We start from the raw sequence: 13,927 nt of genomic DNA on the forward strand, positions 1-13,927 counted from the left end.
ATTTTTGAGGTTCCTGGTGTTGAAAAAGTGAGCTGCCCCACAGGATTGAAATACTGTGTTAGATTTTCAGTGTTTACTTTTAACAAATTAACACTTCAAACACATAAAACAGACAATGACTATGTATAACCTAATTTGGAGATAACATCAGAAGTCTAATTTAATGCCCTTTGTGAACCTGAGGCCTTGAACAGGTGCTCTCCTCCTTCTCCCCTCACCTTCCACAGGCTCACACATCCAGACATTTCCTATCAGGGGAGGGGGACACCAGCCCTGTCTCCCTCTCCCTGTCACTCAGGACCTGTGAAGAATCCTATGCAGAGGGGAGAAGTAGGGTGGGTTAGGAGAAGATTCTGGGGTGAGCGTGGGGATGGACAGTATAGTATTGGTGCTGGGCTTAGCTCACAGACCTGAGAATGGGCCTGGGAATTCTGAATAGACTTAGATTCCTTAGGATGGTAGAGAAACTTATAAATTTCCAGATGGATCTGTAGGGAGGAAAGCTCCACATCCCAGCTCTAGCCCAGTCCAGTCTCCCCCAGACCCCAGTCCTAGGGGCGCCTGGCTGCCTGGAACACAGACACTCAGATGCTGGGGAGTGACTTGCTTTGCTCCGCCCGGGGACTGCCAAGAGTAAACTGGGGCCAAGATGGAGGCGGGCAGAAAATCCAATTTCCAAAGATGAATGTTCAGAGAGGCGCAAGGAGAAAAGAGACAGTGGCCGAAGAGGCAGGACTAGGCAGGAAAGAGGGGCAGGCAGAATGGTGGTCTGGGAGGTGGGCTTTGGGGCTCACTGCCTGAGCTCAGTACCCAGGGAAATAAATGTAGGTGAGGGGGAGCTGAGTACAAACCTGCGGGAAGACAACACTGTGCCTCTGGGAGGCCCAGACATGGAAGGGAGCCAGTCACACTCAGGAATGAATCCCCGGTTTATTAGCTGTGTGACCTTGGTCCAGTTATGTAAAGTCTCTGAGTCTCAGGTCCTGATCTGCAGCAGTGTCTTTGGTGAAGAGCAAAAATATGTAAAATGCCTATAGCACAGAGATCTCCCTACGTGGCTTTTCCTCACCTTGACTCCCTGGCCCTGCCCCCGCCTCCCCACTTGTCCTTTCATGAAAACTGAAAGTGCTTCTTTGTTGAGGCCAGAAGGAGCCTTTTCCCGTCCTTATCTCATCTCTGCCTTCTCCTTTGCAGGGGTCTAAGGCGATTCTACCTTGTTCAGGGAGAGCTCTGGGCTCCAGGTGAGGTTGGGTGGAACCCAGGCTGGGCAGTTAGACCCCGGGCGGGTGGTGGGCGGCTGCCTCATGTAGCTGGGCGCTCCACTTCAGGGCTTGCCTGGGTCATATCCCAAGGGCAACAGGGAAGGAACCCTTCCATCTGGCTTTCTGGGCCCCAGCTTCTCCTCGCTTCCCAGCAGGGTCAACTGCTGGTTTCTCCCATCCCTTATCATGACTATTCTTGCTCCTCGTGCTGCTCAAAACGCAGGTACTCAGGGCTTCTTCCAGTTCTCCTCTCTTGGATCCCCACAGCAACCAGATTGCCTGAGTTCTAATCCTGTTTCAACACTTTTAGTGAACTTGGCATGACCTCTTAGAGCCTCTGGTTCCGTGTCTGTAAAGTGGGATAATAATGAAATCAATAGCATCAGCCTTTTTGTGAAGATTAAGAGATTCCTGAGAACAGTGCCTTGCCCTGCTGTTAAATGTTGGATAAAAGCAACTATTATTATTGCTATTTGAGGCCAGCCCCATGGAGGCAGCAGCAGGTCAAAGACACAGTGTGTGTTTGAGAAACTCATTACATAGACCATGCTTGAATCCAGTCAGGACCTTGAAATAAAATCCAAACGCTCTGTCACAACCAGTAAGACCCTCTGCGATCTGGCCACTGCCCACCTTGTTACTTTATCTCATCCCGCTCTACCCTATCCTTTGTTTTCCACCCACATTGTCCTTTCTGGCTCTCAGATACTTCCAGCTCTTTCCCACCTCTAGGACTCTGTCTGTCCTGCTACCTCTGTCTAGACCACTCTTCCCCCACCTGCTTTCCATTGTCATGTCAAATTCCTCACCCTCAGTAAGGCCTTCCCTGGCCTTCCAAGTCCCAGCAGCACCCTCCTTCCACTCCTATCTCAGAACACTGTTGCGTTTTCTTCATAGCACTAACGATTATCAGACGTGATCTGGTTTCCTCTTTTATCATCTGTCTCCTAAAACGTAAGCATCACGAGGCAGAAACCTTATCTGGCTTGTCTTCCTCTGTCCTCGTAGCATTCAGAATAGTGCCTGGCCTCTACTGGCACTCAGTAACTACCAGCTGAGTGGATGAAGGAACAGAGCAGCCGTGACCCTAGGACAAATCTGAGTAAGCCCAGGGCTTCCATGGGTGCCACCAGCACTGGGCTGAGGGGAGAGAGTTGTGGGGCTATTTGCCCAGTGCACCCAGATTTTCCACACGTCTCCCAGGCCAGACAAGGTTCTCCTTATTCCCCCCCACCCTTTCTTTTTTAAATTCCCTTTATTTCTTAAAGACTCGCTTATTTATTTGAGAGAGAGAGAGAGAGTTGGGGGGGCAGGGAGAGGAAAAGAATCTCAAGCAGACTCTCTGCTGAGCATGGAACCCGACATGGGGCTTGATCTCAAGACCCCCAGGGAGCTCATGACCTGAGCTGAAACCAAGAGTCGGACACTTAACTGACTGAGCCACCCAGGCACCCCACACAAGGTCCTCTTTGAAGGCAGGCTCCCAAGCCTAAGCATCTTTGTAACTACAGGTAATACTACAAATAACAAACCACTAGTACCATTATTGCTAACTAATCAGGGTGCTGGAGCAGTACTCTAGAGGGCCCCGTTGCTGGCTCACAGGCAGCTTGTGATCCAGGAGGTGGCCCCCAGGGCCGAGAACAGTATATATGGATTTACCGGTGGGGGGAGAAGTGTTTCAGCATTTTAACCACTGGTGCAGGGCCTTCCCATCAAGCATGTGCCAGCAAGCTGTAAGACCCTGCTGAGTCCTGTGGTTTCAGTGGTAGCTGAGGTCCAGAGCGGCTGAGCTTGTTGGCACTTTTGTGGTCAACCAGGTTACCCTCTCAAAACCGAAAAACAAAACCAAACCAAAATAACCACAAGCATGTCTACAAATGAGGAGAAAGGTCCAGAGAGGGCCCAAGGTCAAGGAATGACCAGAGGCAGGGGTAGGACTTCAAGGCAGCAGGGGAGGACTGGGCTGTCTTTCTGTGGAAGGGCAGGACAGCCACATTCTAGCTTCTTGAAAGCCCCCAGAGCCTTATGGTGGGGATACTTTCCATCCCATCTCCCCTGCCCTGCCCTGCTGGGTGCTGATCCCTCCTCCCAGGGGCTCTGTCAGGCCCCTCTGGCTGTGGGGCCATGCCCAGGCAAGTGAGGACAGGTGTGAGGTGAACTTTCCTTTGCTTCCACCTTCTGCGTTCTTCCCATTGTCACCCCATCTCCCCACACCCCCAAGGATTCCCTGGAAGCTGAAATGACTCAGGGATTCCAAAACTAGTTCCCCCAGGAGGAAAACGCTCTGGAAAATGTTTCTCATGGCAGGGAATCACCCAAAGGAATCCACAGAGAGCGGTGAGGAGATAAGAACAGAGGCTGAGCAAACCGGAGGGGTGGGGTGCATGTGACTCAGAGCCCAGGTTCTCAGGTCAGAGCCGATCACCACAGTGGGGGGAAGGCCAGCCTTGGGGGCAACTGTGTGCTCGTGGCGGCCTTCCCTCTGCCTCAAAGGGCTTTTCTCAGGATGGCCTTGTACAGAGGCAGGAGGACACCCCAAAGTCCTCTCCTGAAGGGCAGTGTGGGTCTCTGGAAGCATCAACAAGCAGCTGGGATCACTGCCAGCTCTTTTGAGCACCCCCTCCTGGACAGGGCCAAGATGGGAAGATCTGGGTCAATGAGAATCTCTGAGGCTCTCATTGGTTTGGGGGCTCCCACAGGGATCCAGCTCTTGTGGAAGAGCAGTGGCCCCTCACAGCCTTTTCTGGGGTTAAGGGTTTCTCTAGAACCCCCCAAAGCCATCATGATAACCATGTGCCAGGCATGGGGAATATGGAGCTAGAGGGGTGGGTCCCATCCAGCAGGGATGAGTGCCCAAGTGGACAGGAGTGTCCCGGGCCTCTGGCAGGTTCAGGTGAGACCTGTCCTGGCCCAAGCCTGGGTAAGCAGGAAAGCACAGATGGAGAGTGAGGAGGGGGAGGGCTTCTCTTCCATTTGCTGCTGACTGGGGGTCCGCCCAGTGTGGCTCCTGCGTGCCAGGAGGTTAGATTTGGAACTGGTCAGGGCTGGGGTAAAAAGCCAGCTCTGTCCCTAACTGTACAACCTTGGGTAGGTTACTAAATTTCTTTGGGTCTTAGTTGTGTCATCTGTAATATGGGGATACTAGCTTCCATCTCATCATTTCGTTGTAAGGATAAATGAGCTGCTGCAGGTACAGGGCCTGGCCCTATCCTGGCACGTGACACACAGGAGCTGAGGTCCCGTGGCACACAGAAGCTAGAGGGTGTGGGGGAGCATAGGGCAGACAGCAGGGCGATGGGAGTGGGTGATGTGTTCCTCACCTCAGTGCTTTTCCTAAGAGCTCCTGCTCCCCCCGCCACCACCTGTTTCCCCTAAACCCCTGCCTCACCCCCCGGTTCCAGCTTTCCTCAAACCCACCAGAACAGCTTCTCCAATTCTCCAGACCGCCCCCCGAACCTGATCTCATCACTCCTCCGCTCTGGGGCTGCTTTGCCCTACAGCATTTGAAGGATTCCTCCTCATTCTGCAGTTTAACTTATTCCTGGGTCCCTTTGTTTATTTTCTGAGTCCTTGGTTACTAGAGGAGTATTTTCTAAGGGAAAGCACATGCAAATCAGAAAACATCATTCTAGAGACCATGTCTGTGTATGAGTGTGTTGGGGGGGGTAGGTCGTGGGTGTGGGGGATGAGGGGAGTGGATGGGCAAGGATGGAGAGGAAAGGCTTGGAGGGAAGTAGGTGGCCTGCTCTCAGCACTGTGTCTCCCGGGAGGGGTGACCCCAGGCTGACTCATGTCTTCAGGGTCAGGCCTAGTTAAAGCACTTCTGAGCATGTATGCCCCCTCCTGGCTGACAGTGGCCCATGGAGCTGGGGGCAGGGCTGAGCTTGGGTGGATTTGCCCCATGACCCCAGATGGGCAGCTACCTGCTATGGCCCTTGTCCCCAGTGCCTTGGGAGTGGGGGTAGGGGCAGGCCCGTTCTGGACCTGGGATCTCCTGCTGGGTCATAGGTGAGGCTGTTCCCTTCCTGGCTCCACATCATTTATGCAATGGAAGCAACCACCCACATCTTCTTCCATCAGACCCTGCACGTCCAACTCACAAACTGATGGGGTCAAGGCATTCCAGGCAGTCCTGTGGGGTTAGGCCTGCATCCCTGGCCCAGAGGAGATCAGGACAGGGTGGGATGGGGCATGGAGCAGCCACTGGAGAGGGTGAGGGGAAGTGGGTAATGGACAATGAGAAAGAAGTCTTAGCCTATGGGGATCCTAGATGTTGGGGTCATTGAAAGCGAGAAAGGGGTCAGAGAGCAGAAGGATTGAGGGTCAAAGGAGATAGAGGGAAATGTTCACTAAGGTGGGTGACCAGGTGGCTGTCTGAGAAGAAAGGGAATGGCAGAGACAAGGCCCTGGATGAGGGCATGGGAATGAGATCTCTTGAAGACAGACCAGATGATGTTCCCTAATTTGGGGTACCAAGCCAACCAGGGGAATTCCCATAACACCAGTTCTCCAGTGCCCAGAATGGCAGAGTACTATTACTTTGACCCCACACCCAGAAAGGTGGAAAGAACAGATTTTCCCCAATAGGCTCCCAAGGTGTGATGTGAATTACAACTTCCATGAATATAACATTTGAGCAGCTTTTGGAAACACTTTCAGGGTTTTTTTTTTTTTTTTTTGTTTTTTTTAATGTCAGGTCACTCCCTCCAAAAGGTAGTGGAAATAAATTTGAATAAACAAAACAGGTTTGCTGAAAATAAAACCAGGACGCCGCAGCCGCTCCAGTCAGCCTGCTTCCACAAGGCCCCACCTGTCAGCCAGCGTGGCACTGTGGCTGGGCGAGCAGCATCAGACATGAACCAGGTGAGTGTGAAAGGGCCGCACAGGTGCTGAGACGTCGCTGAGGGTGGAGAGAGGCCAGGCTCCAGGGCTGGGGCTGGGGGCCAGGTGGAGCTCTTAGGGAACAGCTGGGGAGGGAGCACCCTGATTGTTTGAGAGCGGTTCTCTCACTGGGCTTTTCCTGTAGGTGATCGTGTTCTTGGTCATGGCCATGGGAACCCACAGCCTCAATTTTCGCATCCGGAAGGACTGCGCCCACTGGCCCAGCTGCTGCCCCGGCAAAAGGCAGGACGCCGCTCTCGAGTGGCTGAAGGGGAACACTGTGCTCAAGTTCCCCAGAGAGGCCACGGGCCTCACCCACCACCCAGAATCCTGCAGGGCCAGTGAAGATGGACCCCTCAACAGCAGGTCTATCTCCCCCTGGAGATATGAGTGAGTCTGCTGCCCCCTTGCGAATGCCAGCATGTGGGCCATCAGGGTGTATGGGAGGGGCTTGGGGGAGGGGTTCCATCCCAGTCCAGCCGGCCCACACCCCCTTTTATCTCAGAGAGGCCATAAAGGTAGATGCCTCAGGCAAGGCCTAGTCTGGGTGCTAGCTCCCACACTTAGTGACTTGGAGCTACTTCCTCAAGGTTTCAAAGCTGTTTTTTTTTTTTTTTTTCATCTGTAAAATGATGTAAGACACCACCCCCCACCCCAGGCCAATGTCTGTAAAATGATGTAAGACCCCCCCAGGCCAACGTGCAGATCAGATGAAATAATGTGTGTAAAATCTGTACTTAGTACAGGAAAGGTTGGTTCTCTCCTTTTCTTCTCTTCTTCTTCCCCCTCCTCCTCCCCCATCTCCTCCTCCTTCCTCTTCTGTCCCTACAATGGAACATGTTTTTCTAACTGAAATAATCAGGGAATGAGAGTATGAAACAGGAATGAAACATCCCAATATCCACTACAAGTGACCCGGTCCCTGGGGGGCTGTAAGTGTACCAAGTTAGTGAAACCTTCCGCTCTGGGGGTAGCCAGAGCCCTGGGCTAGTTTTCTTTGGTTATGGGCAGTCTTACTCTTCCATTCAGTGTGCCACACAAATCCTAAAATTCTCTCTTGGTGCCATGATGTAACATGTATTAGGAAGCAGTGAAATTGGGACAATGACACAAAATATTAAAAATTAGGGCCTTAGGGATCCTTGTCTTGTGTCTTCTTGGGGTGCCTGTGTTCCCATTCTCCGTAAGTCTAATTCTGGCTTGGCCTTGGCTTTGGGGATGGTGGACAAGTTCGGTGGGTAGGGAGAAGGTCAACTTTAGGTGAGACCAGATCCCTGGTAGAGACTCCAGGTCATCATGCTTTGAAGTGGTCTCAGAAGTCTGGCTGGGTTGCGGCTAAATCCAACGAGGCCGGGAGCCCCTCTGGGGAGGCTGGGTGCCAGAGGGCTCACCTGGCTGGGGTCCAGACCCCTCATTTGGAGGCCATGAACCCCTGATGACTACTTGGCTGATCTTCCCGCAAAGTATTCTTTGCCATACTCGTCCTACAGGCTGCTCCTCAGAAAAAAGTGATGACAATTAAGTGTGGGACACCTGATCCAGCCTCACACCTCAGAAATTCATAATGTGCTCAGCATGCTCAAAGTTGCAAGAAGTCCGCAGAAGAGAAACTGTAAATTCAGTGTTTCCCAAACTCATTTGGCCCCAGGCCCCTTTTCTTGTAGAGTACTTATTAGGGAACCCACCCTGGGAAAGGCAGCTCTAGCCGAGCCCCAGCTTGTGAGGGCTTGTCTGCATGGAGAACGGTCTTGTAACCCAGAGGCTGTTTTCTGCTAGCCTTTGGGAGGTCCAGACCTTTGGAGCGTCTACATTTCGAGTCTTGTTTTGGCCACAAAACCCTTTCAGAATGAATAAGTAAATCTTACCATGCACACTTACATGTGCTTATAGTAGATGCATGAAAAGTGTCTGGAAGGATATGCAGGCACTGGTCGACAGCGGCTCCCTCTGGGGAGAGGGACTGGTAGGGAGACTGACTGTCTTCACTTTACAGTGTTTCATACTTGGATATAAGAGAGGTTTTTACTTTATAATTTTGGAAGTCCTAAAAATGTAGTAACAATTACAAAAGGTAACCTCATGCCGGATGTACATGAGATGGAAACAGAGCTTGTCTGGGGGACCTCCGCAAGGCTCTGGACCAGAAAACCACCCCTCCTTCCCTGCCCCTTGCTACCGGTGGGGAAAAATAAATCCCAGAGAGGAGGGGGTGACTTGTTTAAAGTCACTCAGCAAGTGGGTATAAGAGCTGAGTGGGGGGCAGGGTAAAAGCTGAGTCAGGGGGGTCCCACCCCAGCCCCTCTCCGGCCCCATCCCCTGCCTGCCTGCCCCTCCAGCCTCCCTCCAGAGTCTGACCAATGCCTCCTCCACAGGTTGGACCGGGACTTGAACCGGCTCCCCCAGGACCTGTACCACGCCCGCTGCCTGTGTCAACACTGCGTCAGCCTCCAGACGGGCTCCCACATGGACCCCCTGGGCAACTCGGAGTTGCTCTACCACAACCAGACCGTCTTCTACCGGAGGCCGTGCCCCGGTGAGCAAGGCGCCCAGGATGGCTACTGCCTGGAGCAGCGGCTCTATCAGGTCTCCTTGGCTTGTGTGTGTGTGCGGCCACGAGTGAAGGCCTAGTCGTGCTGCTCGTGCCGGGTTCCCGGTCGGACCACCTGCCACGGTGAGCCAGGATGCCCGAGTGCTCGGCCCCTCCAAAGAACTACCTGGAGCAGCAAGACTGTGGGACAGGATCGGGGACTTTTGGGGGAACCGCACGTTTCACTTTTTAGAGTGGATGGGAAAGGTGGGGCGAAGCAGCAGAGAAGCTCACGGCCGCTGGAAGAGGACCTCCTGGCATCTCCTCTTGGGAAAGGTCTTTAAGGCTCCAGAGACCACCCGTCTCTTCCTTTTCTCCCATCCCCAGCTGCCCTGGCACGGCACAAGCACTTTCTCGCTCTTTTCCCCTTTGCCAATGGAGAGCCCGTCGTTTCATGTGTTCGTCAGTCTGTCCATCTGTCTGTCCATCCATCCACCCGTCCGTCACTCAGTGACATCTACTTTGCACATACCTTGGTGCAGTTACTAGGCTCTGAGGAAGAGGCTGTTATTGAGCATGGAGAGACTTACCCAAATAAATAATCTGTATTCAAAATGGTCTAATTTGTCTTGGCGTCCCCGGTGCCTGAACACCAGGCTCCACAGCCTGGCCCTTTCTTTTCCCCCCGTGGTCAGATCTTACCTACTACCCTGTCCTTCTGCCTTCCAGAGTTTCCGCTGTGGCCTCCCGTCCCTCCCCTTCTCTGGCTCCCTAGCCTACCCCTGAGCACTGGGGTGGGGGTCAGGCTGCCCTCCTGGCATGCTGGAGAGACAGAAGCCCATTGAGGCACTACGGCAGGCACACAGCGCCCCCTTGTCCCCCCAACAATCTGCCTTTGTCCTCACTCTTGGCTGCTACAGCCTAGGCCAGGGGGGTGCTGCCTGGGCTGGGCTCCAGCTCCCACCCTCCCTAAAAGGAAAAGTGGAAAGGACAGCCAGGAAGAGGGGATTTAGGGGAGGGGGATGTAAACTTCTTCAGGTTTGGGTCCTTGGGGGGCTCCTGGTCTAGCTCAGATTCTCAGCTTACCTCCCAGCTCCTCCCAGTTTCTGTGTGGATCTCCTCCTTTCCCCCCTCCTCCCTGCTCTCCTTCTCCAGGCCGGGTTGGGCTCTAGCAACCGGAGGGCTGACCACTCCTCCCCGCTCCCCGTCCCTCCTCTGCCCTCCCCATGTGCTTCCTGGGGGGGGGGGTGCGGTGCAGGCACCAGCAGGGGCACTCTGGGCAGCTGGGAGGAGGCCCATCTGGCTGGGCGAGCCTCCTCGGCGGCCCCTCAGCCGACCTCCCCGCTTCTCTTGCAGGTTTCTCCAAGTGCCTCCCTGCTCCTGTTTGCTTCCCCATCTCTCCAGGTTTCTGTTTTCCCAGTTCCCTTCTCAGGCCGGTGGCAGTGGGGGCTGTGCCTGGTGGGCCCCACGGAGATGTTCAGTGCTCGGGATCGCCGGGATGGGCTCCCCGCGGAGGGGGCAGCTGCGGCGCTCCAAGGCTTCGCTGTGGACAAGACTTTCCTCACCTCCCTCAAAGGCATCCTGCTGGAAACCGAGCTGGTAACAGCCACCTCCCCAACTTGGCGCCTCCATCTCTCCCAGTATGATCTCACTGCCCCCTCTCCCTGCTCAGTGCCCCCACTGGGCTCACCCCTTGGGCGGTCTCCTTTCCGGGGCTCTCTGGACACCGCTCCTGCCCCAGCTACCCTGCCCTCCTTCTCCACCGCCCTCTGGCTGCCTCTCCCTCTGAAGGCCCTTACAGCAGCTTCAGCAGCTGCAAGAACTGAAGTTAGAACAAGACGACTTTGTCTGTGTCTGCTCCCCGGGAACACCTGTTCTCGGGACAGGATCTGCCCCTGTCACTTAGCAAGACCCGAGTGTCAACCTAAGTCCGTGTGTATGTGTCAGCAACATCGTCAGAGCTGAAGGGACCCTTAGAGTCCACTGCGGAACTACTGTCTTCTAAATCTTGTCTCTTGGTGTGGAACTGGATGGGCTGGTGTGCACCCTGTACCCTGGGCTTTCAGCAGGACACCTCTTCTGTGGGTTCCATAGAATGCTGCCCCCCAGAGGGGTGCAGCTTGTTCGAATTGCTGGGGTCCTGGGCAGGGGGAGCTGGGAAGCTGGAGACTGCCCTCAAGGGGCCAGCGCCCTGGAGTGTGGCTCCTGCTACCAGGGGTGGGGACACCGGCAAGGATGGGTGTTGGGGGTGGCCTGAGGGAGTTTCCGAGGAGGGGAAGGCAAAAAAATCTAGCTAGGTCTGTGTCCACTTCCTGGCAAGCTTCACACCCTGGGTCCTGCAGGCCCTGACTTTCGTCATCTTCATCTGCTTCACGGCCTCCATCTCCGCCTACATGGCCGCAGCGCTGCTGGAGTTCTTCATCACGCTCGCCTTCCTCTTCCTCTACGCCACCCAGTACTACCTGCGCTTCGATCGGCTGAACTGGCCCTGTCTGGTGAGGGACTCTGCCCCACCACATTCTGGTCCCTTACTTCTTGAAGGTGAAATTTCCCTTTTCCCTCCCAGCCTCTCTCCTTTCCCTGGGTCAGTACGGGGCCCAACTCCTACACAATCACTTAGAGCTGCTCTCCCGCTCACCGAAGCTCCCACCCCAGCCCCGGCCCTGCCCTGGCCTCCTGGTCGGCCTGTCCCAGCTCTGCCCACCTCCCCCCCAGCCCAGGGTCCTGGCTCCTAGTCCTGGCCGCTCTGCATTCACCTGCATCCCTTCCCTGGCTCACTCGTGCTCTCTGTCTCTCTTGCAAGTGCTTCATATCGTGCCCAGGGGTCTCTCCATGTAGGGATTCACAGAACCTGAGGGTGAAGTCACTGACTGGCCTGGAAAACCTCAGGATGATGTTCTCTTGCCCTCTGACTTCCCTTTGACCCTGCTCCCCCCACCCCATCCCCCAGGACTTCCTCCGCTGTGTCAGTGCCATCATCATCTTCCTGGTGGTCTCCTTTGCAGCAGTGACCTCCCGGGATGGAGCCGCTATTGCTGCTTTTGTGAGTTCAGCCCTACAGAGCTCCCCAGGCCCTTGGGGCCCCTGGCTGGTGTTTGCACACCCTTGGTGCCTCCCCACAAGCCCAAGCTGGGGCCCTGGGCTCTGGTTCACAGTGTCCCATCCTGCCCACCTCCCTCTCCCTTGTACGTGATGGCCGGCGGCTTTCTTTGTGTCATCCCAGCTCCTACACACCTACTCCCACAGGTGTTTGGCATCATTCTGGTTTCCGTTTTTGCCTATGATGCTTTCAAGATCTACCGGACCGAGATGGCTCCCAGGACCACCCAGGGTGAGAGTTTGTGCCATGGGGAAAGGACGTGCCCCCTCCACCCCGTGCCCCAGCTACCCCATCCTGACATGGCTTCCCTTCCCGGCTCCATATTCACAGAGGACCAGCAGTGACCCTGAGCTAACTGGCTCCTGGGCCCAGCCAGACAAAAGGAACAGAGCAGCCCAGACACATTTCCTTTGGATTCCCTAGCCTGCAGTCTAATGTCCCCCAGCCAGGCCTTCAGGAATGGACTCTGGCCTGAGAAGTCACCAGGGACTTGTCTGTGGGGCTCAGTGCTCTGAGATCTGGCTCCCGATGAAGCTCTACCCGGAAGGGGGTGTTTTGGAGAGGGAGAGCAGGAAGAAGCTGATCATTCCCAAATTAAAAGATTCGAATCCCACTGGTGTCTTTTTCTTCCCCAGGAATTAGGCAGATCAGGAAAGCCAGGGAGTAGTCACAAACAAAGGTGCCTGGAGCAGGTCATGGTCCCTTCTCTGCAACCAGGTCTGAGCCATGAGGAAGTAGGACTGCACTGAAGGTGCTGAAGACGTCCTTCCACACCACACTTCCTCTCCACGATCTCTGTGTGCCAGGCTGCTTTGTGGTGGGCCTGCAGGCTGGACTCCCAGAGTCCTGTGTCTGAGAAGGCTCAAGCCTTCTCCACGTGAGTGCCCACCAGCCGCACCTGTGCACACAGGCTTCTTAGGGGTTTGGAACCAGGTGCTTGTCTGGGGCGTGTTTAGAGCTCCCCCTTGTGGTGTGGGGGAGGACTTGGCCCGCCCGCCACAGGAGAGAGGTCAGTCTGTGGCACCAGATGAGGGCAAAACCCCTCTAGATGCTGGCTCTGGAAGAGCTCTTAGATATCAGCAGGTCCAATGCCCTCATTTCACATAAGAGGAAACAAGCCCAGTTACAGGAAATGACTTCTTCACTTGTGACGGAGCTGGGACAAGAATCTAGCTTGCCTAACACCTATACAGGTGATCAGGATATGGTACTGAGCTCCTGGTAGCTAGAAAATAAATGGCCCAGCCTCATCTCCAGCTCCCTCCACCAGCAGGTCCGCTCTCTCAGCTTGCCAGCAAGCAAACATTTCCTGAGCATGTCCTGCCTGTAGACCCTGTGCTGGGCCCCGGGGGATTCACAGGTAACAGGAGGGCCTGTCCTTGGGCACTCACAGCCAGGGAAGGAGACAAGCTGGTGAAGGATGGTCATGACTGCCCACAGCGAATGCTAGGGGAGGGTTGGGCTGGGGGCCTTTTGGAGAACAGACACTGCTACAGCCCAGGAATCAGCCCTGCCTGGCCCATGACAGCCAGGGTACTAGGGATGTCCCATCCACATGGCCTAAATCAGAAGCTCATAAAAGCTGGCTTACTATCCCTCTAATGCTGGTTTGCTCCTGCTCTGAAATATCTTCCTTTTTTCTGGAGTGCTCCTTCCAGAGGCAGGTCCCAGCCCCCAAGCCCTGCCTGAACCCTGGAACTTCAGTAGAGCTGCTCTGCTTCCCTAGGTGGTAGTCATGGGCCTGCCTCAGTCTGACTTCTCCAACTTTCCTGCCCTCGTGTCCGGGCTCCTCACCAGCACTGGCAGCCTTCCCGGGGCTAGAACCAATGGGATTTTGTGTTTTTCTGGGTTTCTGCTCACATTCTCAGGGCTCTAGGCACTGATTGGCCACCCTAAGCCTTTTGGGGAGGCATAGCAGGGGCTTACCGAGCACCCTTTACGAGACGGGGGTACCAGATGCAGGGATGAGAAAGCGGTTAGGAGAACGGGGCTGTAAAGCCCAGCAGGCGGCAGGGATTTGTCTGGAGCAGAATGGGGCTGGGACAAGCCCTGTCCCCTGGGCAGGAGTATGACCTGGATGAGACTGTCCCTGGTGGGTACGCAGGGAGAGCGGGGGTGTGATCTATAGCGTGTACCTGCTCATACACTCGTGCC

The 13,927-nt window shown here is 54.9% G+C and overlaps 2 protein-coding genes across 3 annotated transcripts; both read left to right on the forward strand.

Moving 5' to 3' along the window:
* Positions 1–6,070: 6,070 nt before the first annotated feature.
* Positions 6,071–9,249, forward strand: IL25 (interleukin 25). The gene is made up of 3 exons (XM_046009943.1): positions 6,071–6,128; positions 6,292–6,536; positions 8,519–9,249. The coding sequence occupies exons 1-3, from the start codon at positions 6,120–6,122 to the stop codon at positions 8,772–8,774; spliced, it is 510 nt and encodes a 169-aa protein (XP_045865899.1). The 5' UTR covers positions 6,071–6,119; the 3' UTR covers positions 8,775–9,249.
* Positions 9,250–9,726: 477 nt separating this feature from the next.
* On the forward strand, positions 9,727–12,386 carry CMTM5 (CKLF like MARVEL transmembrane domain containing 5). Of its 2 annotated transcripts, none has more exons than XM_046009204.1 (5): positions 9,727–10,272; positions 11,016–11,214; positions 11,624–11,716; positions 11,920–12,004; positions 12,104–12,386. In XM_046009204.1, exons 1-4 carry the CDS (start codon positions 10,147–10,149, stop codon positions 11,955–11,957), a joined length of 456 nt encoding a protein of 151 aa, XP_045865160.1. In that variant the 5' UTR covers positions 9,727–10,146; the 3' UTR covers positions 11,958–12,004; positions 12,104–12,386. The 2 variants fall into 2 exon arrangements, with proteins under 2 accessions (XP_045865160.1, XP_045865159.1); XM_046009203.1 differs by having other exon boundaries at positions 9,732–10,272; positions 11,016–11,168.
* The last annotated feature ends 1,541 nt before the right edge of the window (positions 12,387–13,927 follow it).

This window comes from Meles meles, chromosome 6 (assembly GCF_922984935.1).
Source record: "Meles meles chromosome 6, mMelMel3.1 paternal haplotype, whole genome shotgun sequence".
In the NCBI taxonomy this organism is placed as follows: domain Eukaryota; kingdom Metazoa; phylum Chordata; class Mammalia; order Carnivora; family Mustelidae; genus Meles; species Meles meles.

Coding starts and splice junctions, on each gene's coding strand:
- IL25 (XM_046009943.1), top strand. Junction 6,537..8,518: donor ATCTCCCCCTGGAGATATGA/GTGAGTCTGCTG, acceptor CCTCCTCCACAG/GTTGGACCGGGACTTGAACC.
- CMTM5 (XM_046009203.1), top strand. CDS start 10,147: ATGTTCAGTGCTCGGGATCGCCGGGATGGGCTCCCCGCGGAGGGGGCA. Junction 10,273..11,015: donor TCCTGCTGGAAACCGAGCTG/GTAACAGCCACC, acceptor TGGGTCCTGCAG/GCCCTGACTTTCGTCATCTT. Junction 11,717..11,919: donor GAGCCGCTATTGCTGCTTTT/GTGAGTTCAGCC, acceptor CTACTCCCACAG/GTGTTTGGCATCATTCTGGT.